General features: G+C 51.2%; 11 protein-coding genes across 11 annotated transcripts; 5 read left to right on the top strand and 6 right to left on the bottom strand.

Annotated features, from left to right (window-relative positions):
* Positions 1-548: 548 nt before the first annotated feature.
* Positions 549-3,208, bottom strand: HMPREF1120_03317 (uncharacterized protein; the record flags this gene model as incomplete). Its single annotated transcript, XM_009157380.1, has 3 exons — positions 549-1,640; positions 1,695-3,094; positions 3,151-3,208. 3 exons carry the CDS (start codon positions 3,206-3,208, stop codon positions 549-551), a joined length of 2,550 nt encoding a protein of 849 aa, XP_009155628.1.
* Positions 3,209-3,704: 496 nt separating this feature from the next.
* Positions 3,705-5,585, bottom strand: HMPREF1120_03316 (uncharacterized protein; the record flags this gene model as incomplete). The annotated part of the gene is made up of 7 exons (XM_009157379.1): positions 3,705-3,968; positions 4,016-4,189; positions 4,243-4,554; positions 4,602-4,891; positions 4,940-5,151; positions 5,201-5,223; positions 5,283-5,585. 7 exons carry the CDS (start codon positions 5,583-5,585, stop codon positions 3,705-3,707), a joined length of 1,578 nt encoding a protein of 525 aa, XP_009155627.1.
* A 1,047-nt stretch (positions 5,586-6,632) lies between these two features.
* On the top strand, positions 6,633-6,903 carry HMPREF1120_03315 (uncharacterized protein; the record flags this gene model as incomplete). Its single annotated transcript, XM_009157378.1, has 2 exons — positions 6,633-6,809; positions 6,877-6,903. The coding sequence occupies 2 exons, from the start codon at positions 6,633-6,635 to the stop codon at positions 6,901-6,903; spliced, it is 204 nt and encodes a 67-aa protein (XP_009155626.1).
* Positions 6,904-7,311: 408 nt separating this feature from the next.
* On the bottom strand, positions 7,312-11,590 carry HMPREF1120_03313 (3-dehydroquinate synthase). The gene is made up of 4 exons (XM_009157376.1): positions 10,449-11,590; positions 10,348-10,394; positions 9,803-10,243; positions 7,312-9,750 (listed from the first exon to the last, which is right to left on the bottom strand). Exons 1-4 carry the CDS (start codon positions 10,956-10,958, stop codon positions 9,060-9,062), a joined length of 1,689 nt encoding a protein of 562 aa, XP_009155624.1. The 5' UTR covers positions 10,959-11,590; the 3' UTR covers positions 7,312-9,059.
* HMPREF1120_03314 (uncharacterized protein) lies at positions 7,882-8,573 on the top strand (the record flags this gene model as incomplete). The annotated part of the gene is made up of 3 exons (XM_009157377.1): positions 7,882-8,076; positions 8,321-8,368; positions 8,538-8,573. 3 exons carry the CDS (start codon positions 7,882-7,884, stop codon positions 8,571-8,573), a joined length of 279 nt encoding a protein of 92 aa, XP_009155625.1.
* A 149-nt stretch (positions 11,591-11,739) lies between the features above and the next one.
* On the top strand, positions 11,740-13,956 carry HMPREF1120_03312 (catechol O-methyltransferase). Its single transcript, XM_009157375.1, has 4 exons — positions 11,740-11,946; positions 12,003-12,212; positions 12,266-13,033; positions 13,085-13,956. The coding sequence occupies exons 2-4, from the start codon at positions 12,162-12,164 to the stop codon at positions 13,127-13,129; spliced, it is 864 nt and encodes a 287-aa protein (XP_009155623.1). The 5' UTR covers positions 11,740-11,946; positions 12,003-12,161; the 3' UTR covers positions 13,130-13,956.
* Positions 13,957-14,171: 215 nt separating this feature from the next.
* On the top strand, positions 14,172-17,352 carry HMPREF1120_03311 (catechol O-methyltransferase). The gene is made up of 2 exons (XM_009157374.1): positions 14,172-14,331; positions 14,404-17,352. The coding sequence occupies exon 2, from the start codon at positions 14,691-14,693 to the stop codon at positions 16,377-16,379; it is 1,689 nt and encodes a 562-aa protein (XP_009155622.1). The 5' UTR covers positions 14,172-14,331; positions 14,404-14,690; the 3' UTR covers positions 16,380-17,352.
* On the bottom strand, positions 16,705-18,016 carry HMPREF1120_03310 (uncharacterized protein; the record flags this gene model as incomplete). Its single annotated transcript, XM_009157373.1, has 4 exons — positions 16,705-16,715; positions 16,925-17,207; positions 17,287-17,475; positions 17,864-18,016. The coding sequence occupies 4 exons, from the start codon at positions 18,014-18,016 to the stop codon at positions 16,705-16,707; spliced, it is 636 nt and encodes a 211-aa protein (XP_009155621.1).
* Positions 18,017-19,274: 1,258 nt separating this feature from the next.
* Positions 19,275-20,057, bottom strand: HMPREF1120_03309 (uncharacterized protein; the record flags this gene model as incomplete). Its single annotated transcript, XM_009157372.1, has 1 exon — positions 19,275-20,057. One exon carries the CDS (start codon positions 20,055-20,057, stop codon positions 19,275-19,277), a length of 783 nt encoding a protein of 260 aa, XP_009155620.1.
* A 788-nt stretch (positions 20,058-20,845) lies between these two features.
* On the bottom strand, positions 20,846-21,559 carry HMPREF1120_03308 (uncharacterized protein; the record flags this gene model as incomplete). Its single annotated transcript, XM_009157371.1, has 1 exon — positions 20,846-21,559. One exon carries the CDS (start codon positions 21,557-21,559, stop codon positions 20,846-20,848), a length of 714 nt encoding a protein of 237 aa, XP_009155619.1.
* Positions 21,560-22,147: 588 nt separating this feature from the next.
* Positions 22,148-23,716, top strand: HMPREF1120_03307 (uncharacterized protein). Its single transcript, XM_009157370.1, has one exon. The coding sequence runs from the start codon at positions 22,611-22,613 to the stop codon at positions 23,139-23,141; it is 531 nt and encodes a 176-aa protein (XP_009155618.1). The 5' UTR covers positions 22,148-22,610; the 3' UTR covers positions 23,142-23,716.
* The last annotated feature ends 1,032 nt before the right edge of the window (positions 23,717-24,748 follow it).

Here is a 24,748-nt window from a genome sequence, read left to right as displayed (position 1 = left end):
AAGTTCGGCTTCACACGGAACTACTAACTGCTATTTATACAGTATAATAAGGCTGACATGAGTGACTGATGAATTATGACTGGGCATGCCATATATTCGTATGCCACTGGCACTGATTGCGACGGACTAATAATAAGGCATGGAGAACGCCTCCCTTCCTTTTTAGAATCCTTCCGTGGGCCATACTGTAACTCTGCTCCAAGTCTGCCTGCCTCTGGCATGTATAGTTGTCAGTCCCTCCCTTCTTGCAACGCCCCTGCTCGCTGGTATAACACATATTACATTTTGGTGAATGACCATATCGAGGGAGTGTAGTAACCCTTTGATAAACAAAGCCGCAGCAAGTAAGCCCAGGTTCAAATCATTCGCCACCAACCTAGCTGCGGCGACAGAGCAAAGAGGTCTTCTCGTTAGTTTAGAGACATAGACGGGGATTATTCCATATATTCACAATCCCCCCGTTTTTAGAACAGCCAGTGCCTTACAACGGTCAGAAACGAACCTTTGGCCAAAAAGGTCAAACCAAGATCGGCACCGCGAAGGTTGTGTTATCGACCTCGCTGAGATCTCGGATCTTCTGGAAACGTATGATTGCGATGGCTTGGGGATCTCACAAGAAAGTTTTCGTGTGTCGAGACTGCATCGTTCGAATGCACACTCTGGCCAGAGCTCGGCGTTGGGACCTCGTGTTCGACTCTTTTGGCCATGAGCTCGGCTTTCTCCTGAAGCTCATCGAGCCGCTCACATAGGACTTCAATCTTTGGCCGGTTCTCCGGCTTGATCTGAAAACATTCCATGATCAAGTCCAAAACGCTACCAAGCAGGTTGGGACTCTCCGGATCCTTGTCCAACTCTTTTCGCACAAGATCGACGTAAGACCTGACGGCCGGTCGCAGTTCGGCGTTGTGGATGCCTGTACCCGTCCAGTAAAAGTCATCCTCCCAACCGGGGCTCCTAGATGACTGCTGTAGACGCTCGCTCACGAACTGGTTGAGCTCCCCATGAGGCAGAGTGAACCATATTATGGTTTCCAGGTAGACACACGCCAAAGCCCAGATGTCGAAAGGTCTCGTCTTGGCCCCCCGAAGTTCCGGGCCATAGTACGACATCGTGCCCCGAAGATCCGAGCTTTGCTGACTAGGCTTGTCAATTTCATTCTTGGGCCTGATATGGAACTTGCCCGCGCCGTAGTCCGACAGCTTGAACACCGGGTTTTTGCCTCTGATATGTTCAAATATCAGGACGTTCTCGGGTTTCAGGTCATGGTGATAGCCGTAGACAAAGTGATTGCGCGGCTTTTGGGCAGTCGTGGCTGACGTGTAACTGGGAGTCTCTTCTGTCATCTCATGAATCGTGCGCAGACCACTGGAGAGGCCATTGAATTGGCGTAGCAACCAGGCAGTGTTAACCCCATTTCTTCCTGGAGACGCATGTTCGTGCATGTGCGTTCGGAGGTTGCGTGCCGCTCGAGGATACAGGATGTAGTGATGCCCCTTTTGCGTCCAGGATGTTATATGACTGACCATGTGAGGATGTTGCTTTCTGAACAACCGCTCCAGCATGGAGAATTCACGCTCAAAGGATCTCCCCAATTCGCCTTGATCACTGAACTTTTTCAGCGCAAAAGTCCGATCAGGGTCCTGGTAATCATTGTTAGTTCATGATATCCCCACGGCCATATTGGCCATACTCACGCCTGTAAGGTCGTGATGGGAAGGGTCGATGGCGACGGCGGTAACGCTGCCATACGATCCTTGGCCCAATTTAGTTTCCCCCGTTCCTTGAGCTTCATCCGGGATGTTCAGGATCGGCATTACGTCCGTATCCTCCAGGCCATGGCGCTTTCCGTCGCACTGGATGATTCGCGCAAAGAAGGCTTTCACACATTTCAGCAGCCTCTTGACGTATATGTCGCATGATTGCAGCGTCTTACAGCGCGCTTCTCCCGTCTGCGGCAGTCTCGTATCGTTATACTTGTGCTCCAAGATGAGGTGCAAAATGTGATCAACTTTCAGGTGACTACACACGCAGGCAATGAATAGAATTGAGGCGCCTCTCTGGACAATCTCAGAACGTAGCAACGTAGGGTTTTGCACAAATCGTTGGGGCGGATCTTCGCCAATGATTTTCTCAATAATGTGGGCAGTGGTCATCTGGTCACGATGTACACGAGGCAGAAACCCCTGATCCAGGAAATTGTTGTCAGACATTTTGGATTCGATTTCGTCAACCACCATCTGTGAGTATTTCCCGTAGCTTTCTTGTGGGGTCTTGCGGATGGAAGAGAAGTGCAGACAAATTTCCAGACGGAAAGGCTCGAAGGGGCGTTGGTGGACAAAGCCACATATGTTCTGTACGGCCCTTTGTTCAAGTACTTCAGCGTCGAAGTCTTCGATGATGAAGTAGGGGCCTTCATTCCTGATACCCACTACAAGACAAGACCCATGTCGACGATAGACTTCGATCCCGACGTTTTCGGGTTGCTGGAGGATACTCTGCTTGTGGGCTTTCAACCGCTCTGAAATCTGCTTGTTCAGGCCCTTGTATGAGGCCGGCTCGGTCCACGCCTCCGAAGACTCGAGCACAATGTCGTGTCGGTCATTTCTGTCACCTCGGCCGTCAAACGTGATCCGTAGTTTACATGGAGTCTGCGCGGGTAAGATCCGAGGTAAGTTCTCATCCTCGGTGATTTCGAAAGGTCGTTCTGGACTCCGGCCGCTTCTGATGCTACTCGAACGTGAATAATGGCCGCGCGGATGTAGATAATTAGGGGATGTCGGAGCCGGTGCCTCGGACAGGTGATCAGAAGCTTGTTGTATTGAGACCGATGGGACTCGGGACCGGTCGGCGGTGGAGGACTCGGAAGCTTCGACATCATCGCCTCTGATGTGAGCCGCCGCCGTATCGCCGCGACGAGTCCGTGTGGATGGATTTACACCAAGCACATGGCTTGGGCGGGCGGGAGTTGAGGCCGGCGTAGCAGTCCCTTGAGGCAAGGCAGGTTGAGTATTGGAAAGTCGGCGGTGTTGTGCGTGTTGTTGGAGGCGGGTTGACGGTTCCATGGCAGCTGGGGCCTCCGACGGGCCGGCTCCGCCTGGACAACAGGTTAGTATCTGGTCAGGCTGAAAGCAGGCACATTGTTTCACGTACCGTTGGAGGTGTGGTGGTTCGAAAACAGCCTCTTGATAGAGCTCTTGATCTTGCCCATGTTGTAGGCAAAAGGCACAGGAAGATGGGAGCCAGATGACCCGGGAGATCAGCCTACATATTGTATAGTCGTGCACCGCACGGCCTTCTAAGGGACAGTGCATTGCTCGTGGTCCATGAGGTGGGCGTGAAAAGGCTGGTCGATACTCGATGGTCAATTGCTCTCGCTAGGTCCATCCAGAGAACTAGAGGCTCCATCCCTACCTCTCCCTTGTGGACTCGTTTCCAGCCCGCCTCCAGTCAAGGAAGACAACAAGGCAACCGAGGAGGGCCTCAGCCATGCCTGTGTGAATTGGCCGTTGGCTTGTGACTGAAAACTGGTCTTGCATTAGCGTTATGCGGGATGCTGTGACATTGTCCATGTCCATGCTGGACTGCGCCCGCCAGTGCATGGATCCGCACCAATACTATCCGGGGCTTGCTGGAGGGGCGAAAACGGCTCGCTCCTAGAGTCTCCCACATCGACCTAACCAAGACGGATTAGGACAAAGCTCAGCCTAATCGTCCAAAAGTTCGTTTCTTGGGTGTCGATGCCGGAAGGCAGGCATGCGCAGACTTGCGTATTTCCGCTGGACAGACTGCCACCAAGCGGGATACTCTCCGTGAATTTCCTTTTGGACGTAGAACCTCCAGATATAGATTGTGATTATGGTCAGTGGCAGTGCGGTGGCAAGGAGAATCCACCAATTGCTGGCCACCACGAGAAATGTGCTACCATCTTGCCTCGTGCTTGCATTGACAAACGACGTCGAGAAGAAGTTCTGAGGTACTGTTAGACTGATATGGGATGGGCGAAACCCAGACATACCGATATTACGGTCGCAGGGAGATATATGAGCGTCAGGACCGTAAGGACCTTGACTGCTGCCGCATCCTGGGTGGCCTTTTTGGTCAGCTCATGCATCACCGCATTCTCCCGCGCAGATTCCAGGGCCAGATTCTTCAAAGCGGTACTGTTGCTAAGGTCTAGGATATTTGAGACCTGCCGTTGTCAGCCCGTCACCTTATCGCCCGGGATGGGATGGATGGAGATACCAGATCAGAGGCACTCTTGACCTTGGTATGTAATATCTGTGTTTGGGCCTCGTGATGTCTCAGGTTGTGGATGACCTCCTGAAACCCCTGGTCCAGCAAGACGACATCGTCCTCTGAAGCCTCAGATTCAGCTGTAAAACCTTTGCATAATCCAAAATTCGCTCGCAGAATTTCTGCAGCTTTTCGTGTATGAGCTAAGATAGAAGCTGCCTCATCCACGCCATCTTCAAGTTGTTTGAGGTATTGTCGCTCATCAAGCCGTGCAAAGTCAGCATCTTCTCCTTCGAGGTCCGCGAGTACGGCATGATCAGCCTGTCTTGTCAGCAGTAAACTCTGCAACTGAGGCAGACTGCACAGACCTGAGTATTGACTTCGTCGCCCAAGTATGCGAGATAAGGGCGCCAGGTTGTCACGACCGCGTTCAGCAATACCAGATGAATCTCCCAGGCATTGAGTGCTTGGCGATCTCGGTAGCACAAGATATACTTCTGCAAAGACCTCACAACAGCTTTTCCTACCCCAGCGAAAATGATCGTTGCAACAGTAGGATCCTGAGACGACCGGTGGTATAACAGAAATTGTCTTAATGACCATGGCTTGGATTCTGAGCGGTAGTGCTGTTCCGGAAACCGTAAGATGTACGCACACTCTATCCGCAAGTCAGGTCAAGGACCATGATATTCTGCGGTAGCCTTACCAAAGTCCTCCGACACCCGATCAGCGGCCCCTGTGGCCGTGGCTTGGGCAGCCCAGGTCATAGGCGGTGTCAGGCGTGTTTCGCCATTTTTGGGCCCAAAGCAGATGATGAAGTCCAAAAGCCGAGTTGAGACATGACACGTTTCCATCAAGCATGTCAGAAGCTCGTGACTAATGCTCAGTGAGCTGATTGAATTCCGTTGACGGATAACGCTGTCGAAGTCAGCAGGGTCACTGGCAGCACAATATCTAGAGAACAGACATCAGCTGGAAGGAACCCGCCTGCTACTTCCCATCACTGCATGTCAGCCTGGACAGGACGCTCTGCATCAGGCAGCACCGACCTTCATCCTCCGTCTCAATTCGTCCTGGTCACGTACCACCAGCAATGGCAATACTGGTTCGTTCGTACATTTCACCGAGACTAGAAACCTCGTCGGCGATGTAGTGGAGTCAGTAAATGAGCCATAGGTCGAGTCACTGCCGTGGTTGCGTAGCGACTCCAAAGTCCCATCCACAAGGAGTTCAACAAAGGACAAATCGTCCTTGCCGGCGAGTGAGCTCTCGAGTCGTTCCTGCAAATAGTCCTCTGATGTTAGGGAAGGTCGCTGGCGCGCGATATCCTCGAGAAATGCCGACCGTGCCATGGATCGTCATGGACATTACTTTTGAATCGAATGCCTGGTGCAGAATATTGAGGTTTGGCAACAGCCTGAGCCGTGTCTGCCCGGACTAGGTCAGTAACTGGGCTTAGATTGCTCGATATCTTCTCAAAACGGCGAGGTTGAGATCCGAACCTCGACCGAGTGGTGAGTGAGCCCACGGGTCAACCGTACAGTCTGCCTTCCGGGTCGACGACAGACGATGGACGATAAGGCTGGGGAAGTCAGTTTTGAGATATCCTGGTCTGTCCGGATTGTCATGACCGTGTCCTGGACATCCATCAAGGTCCCCTGTTCAGCCGAGCGAGATCAGAACCAGGGATTGCATGGTCAATCATGAGGCCATGTCGAGCACAGCCCCGCTGCGGTGTCTGCCTTGCGATGCTGGTGCTTGCAAGCGACGTGAAAAGCCACGAACTTGCATCAGGCTTGACCTGCATCAGCCACCAATCATACCTTACGCCGTGGCATACTTGGCACCCTTCTGACTCGTTCGTTGCGCCTATCTCAGTCCTACCTGGTAAGTTGTACAGGGCAGTGTTCATGCAGACCTTCGCTGAAGTCAAGCTCAACACTTGGGGACTGTTCCGCCTGGCCCATCCATCCTATCCTACGGTGACCTTGACTCCTAGGCCGTCCCAAAAGCGCCACAGCAGCAGAATACACAGCACCTAGCTACTGTACCCTAGGTAGGATCTACTGGGCAACGTGCGATCATTACACCAGCCTGATCCTACTACCTGACTCGGGGGTGACTCCGAAGCCCCCCTTGTGATGCACGCGCCCCTTCTCTTGCCGCCCCTTGATATTCGTGGCCTGGGGCCAGACGTGTGGAACTTTTGGCATTTCCTTACAGGTGATCATAGACGTATTTCCCCTGGCTCTTCCCAACTCATTCATCCTGCTCTTCGACAACTTCTGATTTCACCCATATCTACTGTATCATTAGTGCTCATTCCCGTGCGAGTCACCTGAGTGCTGCCCGAAGCTTCTCGTCAAGATCAGGATCCCCAACCCCGAACTTTCCCAGTGATGAAACAAAAGACTATGCAACAGATCATCCCAAGCAATTTCATTGACAAACACAAACTGGAAGATTTCCTATCCACAACAAACGATCCTAGTTCCTTCAAAGTCACAAGGAAGCTGGACAAATACCACATTCAATATTTCATCGTCAATGGGAAGCCACCCCGGGAGCTTAGCTGGGTAAGATTAGGCCCCAAATGTGCGCCGTGGAGCTGGAGGTTTCTTTGCTAATCGTGTCGCACCACAGGAAGATGTTGCTATGTTGAAGAGATGACCACAAAACACACGGCAATGCTTTGGGATTTAGGTCATGGAGAGAATTGTATTAAGGGAACATGCTGGATTCAAGGCAGATCTTTGAGGGCGGACGGCCGGATATCGACAGGACACTACAAGCGGGCTCCCTGAGTTGACGGGCTGTTTCTTTATCCACTCATTTCCACGCTTGATCAACTGGGACGTGTCCTTGCTGAGTGGCGCAAGTTGGAGCTTAGGTCACATCTTTTATGGCCCTGAAGGCTTAAGCTTGATTGGTATTTTCGAGGATTAACGTTCACTCCTCTCATGGTCTATGTAATCCCGAGCCTGCAATCCCGCTCACCGCTTACTTGCCAGTCCAGAACAATGTTGAAGTTCTAGCCAGGATAAGGGAAGAGCTACAGAAACGAACAACAGAACTCCTTTGCTGATTAGAGATGACAACATTCTGCATACTCCTTAGCCAAGGGCGACCACTGGCATGGAGGGAGCTCCTTTCACAGGTTTGTACAGCATACAGTTGTACAATGCCGGAAAGCCCGACATGGTGCCATGCACAGCAAAAACAAATACAAGACTGGCTCGGATTCGGTGCTCAATCAACCAGAATCATTCGTTCTCGCCAATGCACCAGGCGCATTAGTCTACCAGAGGCGCGCCCACGCCCGACTCTAGACTCTCAGATTCTGCACCAAGCAGTCGGTAGAATGCAGCTCGGCTGCTGCTCCCTGTAGCATGGGGCTGACAATCTGTTCGCTTGAATAAAAACATCCATGTGGTCGCCTTCATTCAAAAGCGGCTGATATCTCCAGTAACACATACTTAGTGTAAGTTTCCTTGAAGTCGAGAATTCAGCCCGCTCTGCAGCTCAGCTGCAATAGTGCAAGCGTATCCTCCTTATCTTTCTTGGGGTGCCAGTGGTAGAAACTTGGCTTTCTTCAGCCTGCCTGCCTGCTTGCTTGCCTTCCTTTGGCGTTGCGGGCTGTTGAGCAAAATGCCTCTCCCTACTAGGCAAGACACCGCATCCTCTCGGTCGTCCACATCGACCAGCAAATCCAACTCTCCATCTTCGCCCAGCAGCAGCGGCGGCGGCCAAGTGCGACAAATCATCGACGACCGATACGTTGACCCAGACAGGCTAAAGAGTTATATGAAGAAGAACTTTGCACAAGGGACCTGGGCTGTTCAGGTATGTAAGACCCCTTTGCGTTGTCGTTATTGTCTGGCCCTGCCCTGGATACAGTGGGGAAGCAACATCATTTGAGAGGATCCAGGAACACACAATGCCATAATGATTTTGGGTTCCTTGCTGTCCAAGTGAGAGAGGCCTGTGACTGCAGTGGTAGACGAAACGATGACAACAACACAACTGTTCGTTGACGACTGAATAGTGGACTGGATGGACTGACTTACAAAACTGTGACACATTGCAGGCCAAATTGGGCATCATCACCATCACTGCGCCGCGACTCATTCCCAAGGTGAGTGAGCTGAGTAGCACTGCAGGCAGTGCTGGACATCTATCTACCTATCCACCCTGTGTTGCCTTGTCTGGATTGGAAGTCTTGTCATGAAACATATTCTTTTCGTTGGTTTGCTGAAAATGCTGTGTTGTGCTGAGCTGAACTCATTGTTTCTGCCTTGGCCTAGGAGGACTTCGCCCTCTTTACAGTGGGCAGTTACTAGTTAGTACCGAGGTAGTTGGAAAAGAGGCCCGGGCCGACATCGAGGCACGGCATACAAACGGGGAGCTTTTTTGTTTGGAGGTCTTAGGGTCACTTGTGGGTGCCCAAGGGATGGAATGATTCGTCAAGCAGAACTCTCAGTCATTCATTCGCTGCCCTGAAGATAGGGCGCGGAGAAAGGAAGTCTGGTCAGAGGAAAGAAGCGGACAACTAAGGCAGTTAAGCAATGCCCTAGACTTCGACTGTCACTGCCCGAAGAGAAATCCACAAGGCTAGGAAGGTGTAGGTCAACCGGCTCTTTGGCCACATGATGACCATGATTCTGCTTCATGCAAGTCTCGCAATGTTGTTCTTCGTGATCTTCCTCCCGGACAAGGTATTTTCTCTCATGCCACTGACTTTCTCGCCAATGTTTTCGTCCCACGCCCCAAGCCCCCAAGATTGTGTGTGGAGAAACCTGTCGGCCCTGTATTTTGCCTTCATGCGCCTAGTGAACGCCATTGGTGTGGACACCGTTGGCATTTCCATTCACCCCATTAGCAATGCCGTTCGAGTATCCATTGGGGACGGCATCGACAGCACCGCCCTGGAGACCATCCACGCCTTCAGGGCCAGACGCATGTTTGGTCGCCTTGGTGATCCCATTCGTCCTTTTCCCGTCAACGTCGACATGACCATTGGTAGCCACACCCGTTGCTTTCACGTCATCGTTGAGGACTTTCAGTTTCGCGTTTGTGGAAGAGCCATTCAGTTCCACCGGCAGGCCATTGACAGTGTATCCTGTGTCACTAGCGTCAACAAATGCTTCCAGACCTTCCCCGTTACGAGGATAGTCCTTCATGAGCGATTTGTGACGTCGGAGAGCGGCATACATGTCGTCCATGGAAACGTCATTGAGGAAGACGCATCTTCCCAGAGGACTGGGCACAGCCGCCCTGAGTTTTCCGTCTCGAGTCCTCAAGATGGCCTTTGTTCCTTTGTCGAGAATCTCCTCGTCAAACTGGTGATGGTCCATTGACAAGCCAGCACGTGAAAAAAGGTTCAGGATTCGCTTGTGATCTTCGTCGCTTAAAATTCCACGCATATTTGCCAGGGTTGCAGAGTATGCCATATCGATAGATATCGCATGACCGTGGCGAAGCGGCACGTCCGGAACCAGTTCGTGAAGGGGTGACCATCTAGACCTTTGTCAGCTGACTGTTGCAGCTCGTGTAAGGACGCCTGACTTACGTGTGACCATAAGCAATGACTCGATCCAAGCCAATCTCGTGAAGATTAGGCGTCTCCAGCTTCAACATCTCGTGAATGCCCGCACGGTTGATGTCATCTGCGGCATTGCGCACTTCCTGTGAAGCGCCATCCTTGCGACCAAAGCCGGTGCTGATCAATTGTTCACAATATTTGTCGAGCAAATTGAACGTTGGCAGGTGTGCACAGGTGGAGATCTTGATCAACTCCGCAAACCCGTTACGGATCTGTGCTTCCGGAAGGGTCCGCAGGAATGTGAAATCCAGGAAAGTGTGCATTGGAGCATGGTAGGCACCTAGACGGTTTTTGTAGTTGCCATAGTTGACGGCGACCTTGATCGACACCGAAGCATCAATAAGCCCAATCACAGTGGTGGGGATTCTGATGTAGTTGGTGTTTCTGCGGTAGGCGGCACATGCAAAACTGTATTGGCCAGCATTAGCACAAGCTTGCAAACGGTATACAACCTAAGGAGATGTATGGGCCAGAGTGCCTTGAAGTCATCTTTGGCAGGTGGAAACTTTTACCCAGCAACATCCGTGACAAGCCCACCGCCAATGACGAGTACTGGTTCCTGCAGAAACTGTTAACTAAATTCCGTTTGTGAGCAAGGCCTCGTTTCACTTACCTTTCGATAGATCCCGAACTTGTTCATCGAGTCCACAATGCTGAGGAACGTGTCGATTGACTTGGCTTTCTCCCCAATCATCGTCTTGTGGATGTCGAGCTCAATGTTGTGGTGATCAAAGTACTTTTGCATTTGTTCGCCATAGACATTGAAGATGTTGTAGTCCATGACGGCCAAGCAGCGACCCCATTGTTTGTAACAATCAGCTAGCTCGCTTCGCTTGATGTCAAACACCCCGTCAATGAAAGTGAAGTCATATTCGATCTTCTCATAGCCCTCGACATGGAATCCAGAGGGAGTCTCCGCAACGGAGGCTTTCAGGTCAGACATTTTGTAGGTGAACACAAACACAGGGGAGAACAGACACTGGGTAGCAGAGAACAGTTGAAACACGTCGATGGCAGCCGGCAGAGCAAGCAAGAAAGGCAGGATGGGTTCGCTTTTTGAAATAATGGCGTCCCCCAGCAAGCCACATAGCTGGCCACGATGGTACACTTCCATCAACAACATCTAGTACGTCTTACCGCATCGCTAGCCAGCTTCCGACCCAGCGGGAGTGGAAAGTAATGCTGGCTGCAGTGTTTACCGAACTCAGATATGAGGATCTTGGTTCCACTGCGGGTCCCGTTGAGCAGAGAGACCCTCAGGTACTGTACCTCTCGACATTTGTCCCGGGTTCCAGCCTCCCGCAATTCCAAAGAGGGCTTAGTTAGTATTTAGAATTCACACCAGGTACAGTCATGATGTATTCCAAGCCTTGAAAGCAGAAGGGCCTCAAAAGACGTGCTCCGGATGGTTCAGCCAGCTCCCCTAAGCCCACGGAAGCATCTTTTTCCCGGACACAGCATCCAACCGGAGCATCCCGATCAGATCAGAATTCTACGGCGTTTGAAAAAGGCCCAACGGCGGAACGGCGCCAGATACCCCGTGGACATGCCAGATCCTAGCGTCTGTTCGGGTAGATTGAGTTGCCCGCATCAGGGACCGATGGTGTTTCCGGCGGTGCTGACCATGCTAGAGTGGATGCGTCAGAGTAAGTCGAAGACGTCGTGTAACCCGCTGCTGCACATGAAATTCTCCGTTTATGGCCGATAATGACGAGCAAGCAGATGCCAATGTGTGTATATCTTGCTGGGATCAGTAGGAAGACTGCGATGGAAAGAAAGACGATCGAAGTGCAATCAAACGAGATGCTAAGCGAGAGAACGGCGCTAGACTAAATCGGTAGTTAGTGGCTTCATATGATTGGCTTCCGCGACATCATCGGATCATGACCTGGTCGGCCTCTCTCCTACCACTCTCTCTACCTCGACCACGAGCGTTGTCATTGACTCTTTTGCTTCGAAAGTCTCCATCCTACGATCGATCCAGGGCTTGGTACATCCTGCAGCTAGAAGACACCGTGCTTGTGGCTTGTCCCCACACTCCCTGACCGCCCTTCTGGCTCGAGGTCAGGGGCAAGCTCAGCAGCAGTGGTGGAAGATACTCCCGCCCAACGGTACGTCCATATCAGTATTGCGAAGGTTCAAGTACCGTACAGCTGACGGTGGTCAGGTGAGACCTGTGTACGATTTCGAAATCCATGATACTCGAGGCAGATATCGTGTATTCTTTTTTTGTTCATTGAGCATTCTCGGTCGGCCGGCGGTCTTCCGAATTGATTCATATCACACCTTGTTGTTCCCATCATCCTCGGATCTCATTATTTTCGCCATGGGTGAATTCGACCCCCAGAAGAGATATCAGGAGCAGGAAGAGACATTTGTAATATTGAGTTTGCCTGGTCGTGGTATCATGCAGCACTGACTGACCGGTAGTTTGATGATGGTCGAGAAATCGAGCTGCTGCATTTCGTCTACAGCAGACCGGATATTGACGACATCAGAGATTCTCCTGCAAAGGTGCTCGCAGTCATTGACGAGTTCGCCCGGACGAAGAAGTACCTGATGAACGTCGGAGAGGACAAGGGCCGCATTGTAACGGATCTGATCGCCGAAGTCAAGCCCAAAACCATGGTCGAGCTGGGCGGATACGTGGGTTATTCATGCATCCTGTTTGGGAATGCCGTTCGCAAGGCTGGCGGTGCACGCTACTTCAGCCTCGAACGGAATCCCGAGTTCGCCGCCGTCATTGCTTCGCTGGTGGACCTCGCAGGGCTAAGCGACATCGTCAAAGTTGTTGTTGGGTCTAGCGATGCATCCATCAAGCGGCTGCATTCCAAAGGAGCTCTCACTCACATCGATCTGATGTTTCTGGATCACTATAAACCAGCATACACGACAGACTTGAAGCTCTGCGAAGAACTTGGGCTCATCACGCCAGGATCAGTGCTGGCCGCCGATAACGTCATCAAGCCAGGCAATCCGCCTTATCTGGAGTACGTCCGAAGTACCGTCGAGGAGAAAAGGCGAGCTGCTGAGAGCGGAAACGACGCCAATGGCGTGATCGGCCGTTTCGCCGACAGAACGGCCAAGCAGTATCACAAGCGAGAGGGTGAAGCCAAACTAGATGAAAAGAGGGTCGGCAATCCTTTGTTGATATACGACAGCAAGCTTATTCACAGCTGGGAGCCGACGGGTGTGCCAGTAAGTTCGCCGATAAATCTCTTCCGGGCTCCTACTCACCTTTACTCGCAGGATGGCATCGAGATCACCAGATGTGTTGGAGTGGCCGAATCATGACCGAGGGATTTTGCAGACTCTGCGGGACACAAGGCGCTTGCATAGAAGACATAGAAGGCGAGGTACCAGGAAAGCCCTGAGGTCCATAAACGGGGTATCACATTGGCACCCTCATCCAGCTTTTGGAAACTCTGGAGATAACTGACTCAATCTCGCATCATGTGGAAGTACATAGGAGGCACCCCATCTCATCATTTGGCCCAGCGATTTAACCTTTGGTGAGGCATCTGTGAGCATCGAATACTATTATATCATGGCTGCGTGTCCTGGCAAATCTACACAGTGCTTGATGGGTGGTGCTGTCCATGCAAGCCAAATAAATGGTGGGTCTCCGGCCGTCCAAAAAATCTTCAAAAGACCCACCATTTTCCTTGCATTTCCAGCTCCCACTGGTTGCCTCTCTCATCGGATCCCCAAAGAAAGAAACCAAAGACCAAAAAAACAGATGAAGGACCACATCTGATCAAAAATGAATTCATTGCACATGGTCAGTATGGGGCTTGAACCCACGACCTTCGTGTTACACGATAAGTGGTATTAGCACGACGTTCTGACCAACTGAACTAACCGACCAGATGAATTCAGATGAATTTTCTGTGTGCGAATTTGTGACCAAAATTTTGCGGCTTTAGTAGAAGATTCACATAATTATTGGAGCCTCAGTGGTCATAACTTTTATCCTTTGGGCAGTAGTAGTACCTACAACGTACCTATCTGCCATATCAGCGTCCTTTATCTCAACTCATGGCAGTGTAGTCTGCGCCGTAAATGATATCATTGTTGGCCTCCCCAAAAGTACCTCATAATCATATCAAACTACATTGTACCGAATTCCTGCATTAATGCGTCCTCCGTCGTGGCTCCTCATAATCATGCTACCTAGATGTCCTACCAACATATATATTGTATATTAGGAAAAATGGATACCTAAGGTGCGGTACAACCTTGCTGTGTCACAAGGCTGTGCGCCATGTTTACAACTTGAAGTTGGTGGGTGATGCTTGGTCATCTATTTTCCCGCATCTTCCGACTTCGTCCTTCATTCGACTCTTTCACTGTAGAGCTTCACCACCAGATGTCCTATATATATGAACTAGGAGGTCTTGATCTGTTGTGAACTGCACTTGGCATGCCCTTTCGGTATGATTATATACACTGTTCCCAACACTCGGAGCACAGCGAGTGAACGCAGATGCCTACAGGTGAGGACCGTATCTCTCAACTACTGCGAGCCGTCGTCTCCACCGTGGTAAATGGCTTGTTAAGAATTTTAGTGACGTCGACACTTGCTTCGCAGTGTACAGCCGCTGCCGGCTCTACAAGACTTTTTTGTCCCATTCTTACCCTGAGTATAGGTGGGTGTTCATCCAGTTTATCGCTGCTGCTGCTGCTGCTGCTAGGTTTCATCCCCTTGATCATTTAGGGAGCTGCCCTACCTGCCTCCCTTCACCTGTGGCCTTTCCAGGGTACGGTACCTACAGGGTAAATGCCACCCTACGGTACACTCTTCTAGCTATATTCTCTTCTCATTACTAGCCTTTTAACTCACCTCCTACCCTCCATGTTGGACGGGACATCTTCCAGTCTAGCCCACCGGCTGCAAAACGCAAGCCTTATTGTTCTCAGCCTCGTGTTTCTCCCCCTCGACACAATCATCCTCGTTTTATCTTTTCTTCTCCACCAACCCCTATTGTTCGGGGACAAAGCCACAAAGTCTCGCTCCGTGGCACACAGCAAGCATGGCTTCCATCGACGCACCATCCTCGTGACGGGCGTGGGCATGACCAAAGGTCTCGTGCTCGCCAGACTGTTCTATGAAGCCGGCCACGACGTGATCGGAGCAGACTTTGAACCCTTTGGATCCGCATCGCTGGTTTGTGGTCGAGTATCGCGATCGTTGAAGAAATTCTACCGCCTCCGCAATCCACACAACACCGCCAACCAGAGGAGCAGCAGTCCAGACCCCGTTCCCGACCCGGGACCATACATCCAGAGGCTTCTGGACATTATTACGCGGGAAAACGTCGATTTGTGGGTAAGTTGTTCGGGGGTATCGTCTGCCCTCGAGGACGGTATGGCCAAGGAAGTGGTCGAGGCCCGGACGGGATGTCGAGCAATTCAGTTTGACGTGCGTACCACGCAGACACTGCATGAGAAGCACACGTTCATCGAATACACGAAGTCAATGGGACTCACTGTGCCCGAAACCCGTGAGGTCACATCCCGTGCGGCAGTGGAGGAGATACTGCGACGAAACAACAACAACAAACGCAAGTATATCCTCAAGACAATCGGTGTAGACGACGCTGTCCGCGGTGACATGACTTTATTGCCGAGATCTTCACCGGAGGAGACGGCACGACATCTTGCCCGTCTCAACATTTCGCCCGAGTCGCCGTGGATCTTGCAGCAGTTCATCCGCGGCAAGGAATACTGCACGCATGCGCTGGTGGTTTGCGGCAAAGTCATGGCATTTGTCGCCTGTCCCTCGGCAGACTTGCTCATGCACTATGAAGCTCTACCGGCAGATTCGCCTTTGAGCCAGGCAATGCTCAAGTTTACGCAAAGATTTGCTGCTTCTGCTGCTGCGGCCGGTGACACCGAATTTACTGGCCATCTCTCGTTTGACTTTATGGTCGAACATGGTGATGGGGACGGTAACCGCAGCACAGATGATACCGCCAGAAAAGGAGAAACACCGAAAGATGAGCCAGGCTCCATCACTCTATATCCCATCGAATGTAATCCCAGAGCCCACACCGCAGTGGCTTTGTTCAATGGGACACCGGAGCTGGTGGACAAATACCTCTCTGTGCTGGAAAACACCACCTCAAAAGAAGCACATGACGATGTTGATGACCATTTCAACCGTACACCGCAATCGGAAACAAATGGCCTTGTTCGTCAAGCTGGTAACGAGGTGGGTGATAATGATCATGTTGTCACCCCCACAAGAACCGACAAATACTACTGGATCGGCCACGATCTCGTCACCTTGCTGATCCTCCCGACGTTATCGTTTCTGACAGCACTCGACCAGTCCCTGTCCCTGCACGATCTATTTCGGGCTTATCTATCGTTCTTCCGTCATCTTTTCACGTGGCGGGACGGCACTTATGAATCGTGGGACCCTCTCCCTTGGTGGTGGCTGTACCATGTCTATTGGCCAGCGAGATTCTGGACGTGTTTGCGCACAGGCACGAAATGGAGTCGTGTCAATGTTAGTACCACTAAAGTGTTTCAATGTTAAGCATGAGGGTCCATAATATCTGACCGAGCAGAGACCGCTAGGTCTCGTTTTTGGGGGGAAACAGTAAAAGGAAAGTCGTATGAACCAGCAGGAATGGGCACTACCGCCTTCCAATTAACAGAGCGGCTGGTTTACTTCTCGAACTTTTCATTTGATGTATATTGTATTGTTTCTGATTCAATACCACGGCATCTGGATTTTGTAGTTGGCCTGATAAGGCCATACAATGTTGCAGAAGGCCGTAAACCAGACAACCAGCCTCCGTCTGATCATTCACCAGCGGCGGCGCAAACGGCAATGCAAAGCCAGGCTATGATTTGCTTCTTTATACGTATCCTGTAAACAAGAAGCAAAACTCGTCAGCAACCGAATTGCAACTCATAATGGCGACGCAAACAGATGTGACCATCAACGCGAAAACACACAACCCCGAAAACAACAATTACCGTCGATTTCGGCAAGTGCGTTCTACCGTCCCCATATTTGAGGGCCGGAATGCACCAAATGCAAATCGGGCAGAAAGGGACTTTTTGCTGTTCACTCACCTTTCCTAGCGCCCTGGAAAAAGAACCTGACCACCAAGACCTGCAAGGCAGCCATACCGACCATCATCAACACCTCGATCAGACTGAAATTGAAAATCCGCTGTTCCGTACTCCGGACAGTACTAAAGTTGCGGTTCTCCCGGGTCCGGAAATACTTTTGCATCCTGCTGATCGTGCTCAACTGGCTGCTGATTTTGTACACCATGTTTTCGAGCTCTGAGGTTTGTTCGGGCGACGAGCCTGCTTTTTGGGGGAGGAGTGCGGATGTGGATTCGTCTTCGACCTGTAGCAAAATAAGAAAGCGAGGTCAGTAAATGTAGGTTCTAAGGAGGGTCAAATTTGGGGAGTGTGGTCTGGCGCACCGCAATTTCAAAATCCACCATCTTGTCCGCAAATGTCGACATTTCGTTGTTAAAGCAGAACCGGTATTCGCCGGGCGTTTGGGCCGTGAAGACAAAGTCGCCCTGGCGCTCCTTTTGGCCTTCCATGATTCGCTTGTCGTTGGGGCCTACGACGGAGTAGTCAACGTCGAAGGAGCCGCCGGATTGGACCTGGTAAAAAAAGGAGGGTAGGAGTTAGTATATTGGTCAGAGTATTCATTCTTGCTTGTGATGGTAAGTCGTTCTTTGCGTGGGATTGTGAAGCCAGATCTATCCGCGTGTGCTCGGGCATCCGCAGTTTCTTCAATCATGGCCAGGGGACTCCTCTCAGAAGTAGCGCAAGTGATACTCCTCCGTGTTCGGGTGTATATGTCCGTCCTCCTGTTTTATGGCGCAGTCATGCCCAGTACCACCGCAACATGCCGCAGCAGCTCTTCCACGATTGATCCCAAGGCCCAGCCATTGAACCTCGAATGTACCGTATATTTGCCGCCCGCGTCGGCGTATGTATGTGTATGTGTATGCGATGTGTTCGTGTTTGTATCAATGCCCAACTTACAGCAAAGTAGAAAGCGACTTTGGCATTTGCCCGGCCGACATTGGTGAAGAAACACGCCTTTTCGTTGGCGCCGAGTTTGTAGGTCAGGGCTGTGCTGTAGACCCCGGAGACGGCCACAGCCAGCAGGCCGAGGAGGAACATTAACGACCGCATCTTTGGTGCAGCAGAGAATTGACAAGTAGAATGAGATCAACGTGGTGCGGCGACCATTGCACTGCAGTTCGACCTTCGGAGACTCTCTCTCAAAAGGGGCCCGCGCGCGGAGTTTGTACAGTTTGTCTTGAACTTCCAAGTTCCCCGAATTCTTGGCGCGTCTCCCCCTTTTTGCCCAGATGTGCAAGCCCGGGTGACTTCATACTTGTACCAGCATACAACGTTACCTGGTAGATACCTTAGTCTACCAGGTATAGGTAAGGTATGTACAGGTGCCTCTGATTCAGACTCGTAGGCTATAGCTGGTATGTTTACTGGGACCGGGTACGAGACTGTTCTATTGATACGATTGGTTGATAAAGTCGATACCATCTGTTACGTCCCCGGCTTCAGTTTGGTCCTTTGCCAGAACTAGGTGATTATCGTCCTATGTTCAGTGGCGAGATAACCATGCGTTTCATCGTGGGACTCTACTAGTAGACACTGAAGAGAGTCCAGCCACTTCCGAGCGAATGCGTGCTCCAGAAACTACCCCCAAGGCGTGCCACCAGACCCAGCATCAACGGTAACATTCCGCAAGTATTCCCGGTAACCCAATGGTGTTGGTGAAGAGTCGTGAACTGGCCCGGTTATTGATGTGCATGCCGCGCTACAGCGTGATCAAGCACCTCCGTCTTGATCTCTCTGAATCGAAATGCGCAAAGCCAATGCGAGATAATCCTCCAACGATGGCAAACTGGATGTCGTTGAGCTGGTAGATGGCCTTGACCAACAATTCTCGGTCTTCAATTGTGCTGTTGTAAAGTGACAGTGTACAGAATGCTATTGTATCCGACTCTGAATCAACAGACCTGTCCCACCTAGCAGGTCATGAACACTTCTTCACGCCTCGAAGGTCTTCCAGTCGCAAGTCACTCCGATGCTCGGCCAAGGAGAGCGGAGAACAAGTTCTGGTTCGGCTGTGAAGCCCTGGGTCAGCAGGAGCCGCCGTGACCGCCAAACGACCTGGCATCAGAGCAAGCATCAGAGCGGATGCAGTCGAAACACGTGGCTGGAGGAATGAAGCGTACAATAAAGCTGGGAACAGGTCTGCCGTGCGTCGATCCGCATGGGTATGGGTGGGCAATGGCGAACGAACACTCGGTGGCGAAGCCGGTAACACGGTCGCCGGACCTAAGTAGCGTGAGATATTGGATTTGGTTCTGTTCAAGCATGATCTGTGTGGAACAGCATCCTTTTGAAATCCAGGTCTGTAGACCTATAATTCAATGATTGGCGACGCGGAGCCAGCCTCTGGAGTCTTCGCTTCTTCTCTATCTTTAACAACGGTCGTCTGCTTCCCTTTCAAAGGCGGGAAATCAAAAGTCTCACTGACACCGGCCTTGCCAGCATCCCACTTCCCAACCCGTTGGCCTAGATACCCTTTATCCCAAACCAAAACGCCGACCCAAGGCTGGAGATTCCAACTGACCTGCAACGTAGCATTGGTCCTCTCGCTAATAACGCCGCTTGGGTCTGTGATCTGATATTTCGGCTTTTGATTCTTCAACGAGATAACGCCAGGCTTGACGAGATCCGTCGTCTTGGCCTTTGAATTGGAATCCCTCCGGTTCTTCGCCTTTGTCTTCTTGTTGTCAGGAAAGTACTTTTGTTTCAGGTTCTGCCAGGAATACGGCGTTGAAGTCGCTGGGATAATGGTGTCCCAGATGACCGCTTCGGAAATGCCTCCTTGGCCATCTTGTCCGCTCGGGTAGTTCGCCGTCACATATACAAACAACTGCTTGGTATTCCATGTGAAGAGACTGGACAGGTCTGCGTCGAGATCGAATCTGATCTGTGCGTATTCTTCTCGTTTCGACGAGTAGTAGTGCGGCCGGCCTTTGACGACTTGGACGTTGCGCACCGCAACCGAGGCACTGGGGGAGGACTCAGGCGCAGGAACGGGGATGACGGAGAGGAGAGCAATGATTGAGGCGAGCACAAAGGCGCAAGTGGTGAAGTGTGCGAAGACCGCTTGTATACGGTTTAGAGCGTTGTGCATGATGACGGCGGTCTCACCGTGGTGAGGCTGTCAGGAAGAGATCAAGGAACCGCTCCTTGAAGGTTCAAGGTCGTATGTAAATGAGTGTGGGATGCCTAGTACATCATCGAAGCAGACTCAACGACCTTGCTGGAGGAATACGGTTCTCTTGACTACACAAGTCTGGCAACTTGTATAGATAGGTGAGGTATGCCGTAGTGAATGGAAGTGGACAGCTGAAACCCGTCACTGTGTACCTTGACAATAATGTTGTACTACTGTCCACTGTTGTCACTCAGGAGCGCGATTCGCGAGGTTCCGCCGCCAAGTCGACCACTCACCGCGCCTCTCACACCAAAATATAATTCTCCAATCGCGAAACAACTTCTTCGTCTTCCTTCTTTTCTTCTCCTTCAAGGACTCCAGCCTGGCAGCTCACATTCTGAGCATCCCTCGATTGCTCCAGAAGTGGTTTCGGGCACTGAACCGAATCTTTCGGTTCGTGTTGCCCGCGAACGGAGTCCTAAAAGGACCCCCAGACCTGCCGTTAATCGCCCATGTCTTTCTCTCGATGAAGCACATGGGTTTCATATTCAAGGTCACATCACATCACATCCCACATACTATAACACACCATAACGCTGCTGCAAATGCAACAACACAAATCCAGTGTCACTGCATACCTATATATCATATTCAAAACAAAACAAAAAAATAATTTTGCATCCCTGAAAGTCTTCCATTCCGTTTACATTTGAACTGCCCATCACACCCGAAGAACGAGACATCCCAGTCTTTCTTTTCCTCTGTTACAAATACAGCAAATCTTTCACCATGATCCAATCCGTCTGAATACACCGTCCCATCTTAAACTCATGTTCCCCAACCCTCGAATACCCCATCGCCTCATACACGCGCTGCGCCTTGAAATTCCCCTCCCACACACCCAGCCATATGGCCCGATAATCCAAAACTCGCGCCGCCATATCCTCAATCGCCGCAGTAAGAGCCTTGCCCACGCCGAGGCCATGAAAATCCTCATGGACATACAGACGCTGCAACTCGACGATACCCTCGAGGTCCTCTATACAAGGCTCACTCGTGCCCTCGGTCAACTGGGCAAAACCGATGATTTGATCATTGTCGACGCTCGAACTCTCCACGGCCACGATCACATGTGTATCAGGGTTTTGGATATCCCTTTCTATCGCAGAGACGCTGTATGCCTCGTCGAGATAGACGTCCAGATCGGGCGTCGGAATCGAGAATCCAAATGTCGTTGTGAACACTGTTGATCCGAGCTCCGCGATGGCCCGGGCATCTTGAAGCGTTGCTTTCCGGAGCGAGAATGCTGCAGATGGCCTGGTAGTACGACGAGTACTGGGCAGCTGTATGCTCTCCACTGCTTTCGGTTGCACTGCAGTAGTAGTACTAGTAGTACTAGGGGACGAGATGTGTGTGTTGAATTCGAAGCGGTACTCTGGCGGAGGTGGAGGTACAGCGAGGGCCGGTTGGGCGAGCATATTGAATATCAATAATAGGATCCCAAATTGTGATGAGGTATATTTTAACCAAACCAACGTCTCTGTGTCTCTTATAAGGAAAAGATGGCAGACAATTGTATACGGCGATTTTCTTGGGTACGTCTCTGACTTCACATTTCAGTAGTAGAGCAGCGCGCCCGCTTCGAGATACTAAAACGTGGTTTATGTGCGCTGAGTGCCACTGCAACACTGGCCGTTGGGGAAAAGAAATGATGGCAAAACTTGAATGAAAACCTTACGAGATGACAGGCACGCCCTGCTGCTGGCGAAAGATCCAAGGATATCCAATCCTGCAGACACATTTGTCGTTCTCATCATACGAGGGCAGCCAGCTTGATGGTCGTGGTACTACTAGGTCGGGTGGTAATCGGTGGTCTTTTCCTAGCGTCGCGCCCTGTAACAAACGTCCAGTGCAGTGCGCCCTGCAATAGTAATGCAAGGCACGGCTTCGGCGATCGCAACTTTAGACGACGCCACGGATCTGACTTTGACATCTTGGAACCATGTAGTGTGTTTACGGGAATCGCCTGCCCAATCTCTGTCTTCGTAGTGGAATGATTTCCTCGTTAGCCATGTGAAGTAGGAGCTCGCCGTCTCCTTGCGTGTCCTCCCTCCACACTGCTTATCCCCCGAAAAAAACATGTCTAGAACTTGAATCATATCATAACCGGTGATATCCGCAGCCAACCATCGACGCGTTGAAGTCAAACATTTCTCCAACACAAAGTTACCTGGTACTAGATGGACAGCGGACCTGTGGGATCAAAACGAAGACACCGACGAGGACGACGGTCGCAACAGGCACCGGCGCAATCATGAAAGGGAAACAGTTCGATGGTCGTAGGACATCTTCATTATTGAAATTCTGGTCTCTTCGGACTTCGTACATTCATTCGTCAAGAATGATGATCAGCTAATCCAGCGCTGTACTCCAGGTTGGCATCACTCTTTCCAACCATGAAACAAACATCAAAACTCCATATCGCCACCAATGCCACACACATGGTACGTGCGGTTTTCCTGATCAATCATGACCACATCGTTTCAAGTATCGACGATACGCCTTGTCGGGGTCACCCAGTTCGGGATGATCTCCGGAAAACAACATATCCGTAAGGGCAGTCTCCAAGTTTTCAGCACCCAAACTGTCCTCGCTTGCGTCCTCTTTTGTCAAACAAACTTCAACGACGTTGGCCACAAGCAAAGCACCTCCCGCATCCATGCGCTGTTCCTCTTCCTGGACGTAGTCAAGGCCGTCGAAGATGAGTCCCCTAGATGCGGCTTTGAATGCCAACATCGCAGCCGTTTCCACCACCATCCGGTCCTCATTGTACACCGTTGTGGGATCCACGTCCTCTTCCTCTCCCTCTTCCTGACAGGCAGTAAGCTCCTGCGATCGGACCAAGTCGAGTTTAGCAGGTCGCAAGACTTCACGGCGGATGGTAAGTTTCTTCAGGCTCAAGAACCCTGGGTAGTCGAGGATCGTCTTCCAAATGGGAGTGTAGATAGTCTGGCTGTTTTCCATGCACAAATCTACAACAGTCCCTTGCTTGATGAATGACAAATGGTTTATGAACTTCGTCGTCCTTCTGCGGAGACCTTGTAAGCCATTGGGTAAGAAGAGGTGGGATGGGTGTGCTGCGATGAACGTGGTCTCGCCATAAAGAATCTTGGTTGCTTCCCGATAGACCTGGCTGTTCAATAGCAGAATGGAGGTTCGGACACGGGGTTTGGTCGCATTCGTTGCAGGCTGCGCATTCGGATCTGGGAAGGTGATTGACTTGCTCGGCGGGACGAGGAGATGGCGGTAAATGAGATCTCGACACTCGCGGCTTGCGCGGAAGAAGTCAATCATGCCTAACTGTACGGGCACATAGCTTGACTCGAAGTAGGTCTGCTGGATCTTCTTTGTCATCTCCTCGACTTCGGCGATAAAGGATTCCGCTGGATCAGGCATGTGAGGTTGGCTCTTCTTTCTCGACTTGGTGCATCTCTCTCGGTATTCTGCATCGTCGTCGTCTTCTGCGTCTGGCTCTGCGGTTGTGTTAAACTTCCATCAAACAATGTGGGTTGCTGGGCGTTATACTTCTTCTGGCTTGTCCGCGTTTCTTGCGTTGCTTGCTCATAGCGCTGCGGGGGCCATGCCGTGGACATGTCTCACGCGCCGGAGATGTCGCTTGAGATGAACAGGTGCATGGCCCAGAACGGACATTCTTTGATGTAGCAACACGCGCCATGATTACCATTCCATAGAGATCACACTGGCGGCAAGGCCGATGATTGGGGATGCAGACTGGTGTAATAGTAGTGGACAGTGGGAGGTATTGAAGTTGGTACAGACTGCGGGCATAGAATTCACATCGCGATGGTGCTGCGGCTGAGTTGGACGGGTAGAGGACAAAAACTCCTCTTCGACGCGACGTGAATAGTGTGAAAGCAGCATTGTGCCATAGGTACTTTTCCACTTGGATTATACTGACCTGGCCACCAGGAGCCCGCCAGATCCATCATGCACATAGAAAAGGTTGCAGCGAGGGCGCCTCAACTGTTAGGACTAGTACGTGGTTCTTGAGCTTTGAGACCAGAAGTGTTCAAGTTGGCAACCATCTGGAATGAAATTGAAAATGCCACGAAATCAAAGAAACTGTACTGGACACACCTTCCTGGTCAAATTACCCTGTAGTCCTTGTTCCTACCTGACTGGCGAGGGATAACATGCGCCTGCAATGGAGAGTACGCATGATACCGCCGTAGAACTCATAGCTCACTCACACATTTCGCAGCGACAATTCTGCTCCCACTCTAGCTGCTTCACCATTACAGACAAGACTTCACTGCTCATTGCACGGGTCTTCGACATGATCTTCTCTTCACCAACAGTGTTGGCACAGCGTCAAGCTCACAGTACTAGTAGTAGATACCTACCACGTACTTGCAAGGTAGTAGTAGTAGTGAGCTCGGACTTCAGCCCTTCAAGTTCTGCTTCTCAGCCTGGTCCAAGCCCCATATTATCCCGGCCCGGAGAAGCAAATGCACTATCTGCACTATCTCACCCACTCCTGTATCTTAGTATACGCTAACACCTCCATCCAATGATGTTGCTGCCAAATAATCGGTCATCACGTGTGCCGCCAAGCGGAAACAGCCGAGCGAATACGATCCATCGGA

This window comes from Exophiala dermatitidis, assembly GCF_000230625.1.
Source record: "Exophiala dermatitidis NIH/UT8656 unplaced genomic scaffold supercont1.3, whole genome shotgun sequence".
Classification (NCBI taxonomy): Eukaryota; Fungi; Ascomycota; class Eurotiomycetes; order Chaetothyriales; family Herpotrichiellaceae; genus Exophiala; species Exophiala dermatitidis.
Note: the sequence above shows the minus strand (reverse complement) of the source record. Positions and strands in the feature narration are given on the sequence as shown.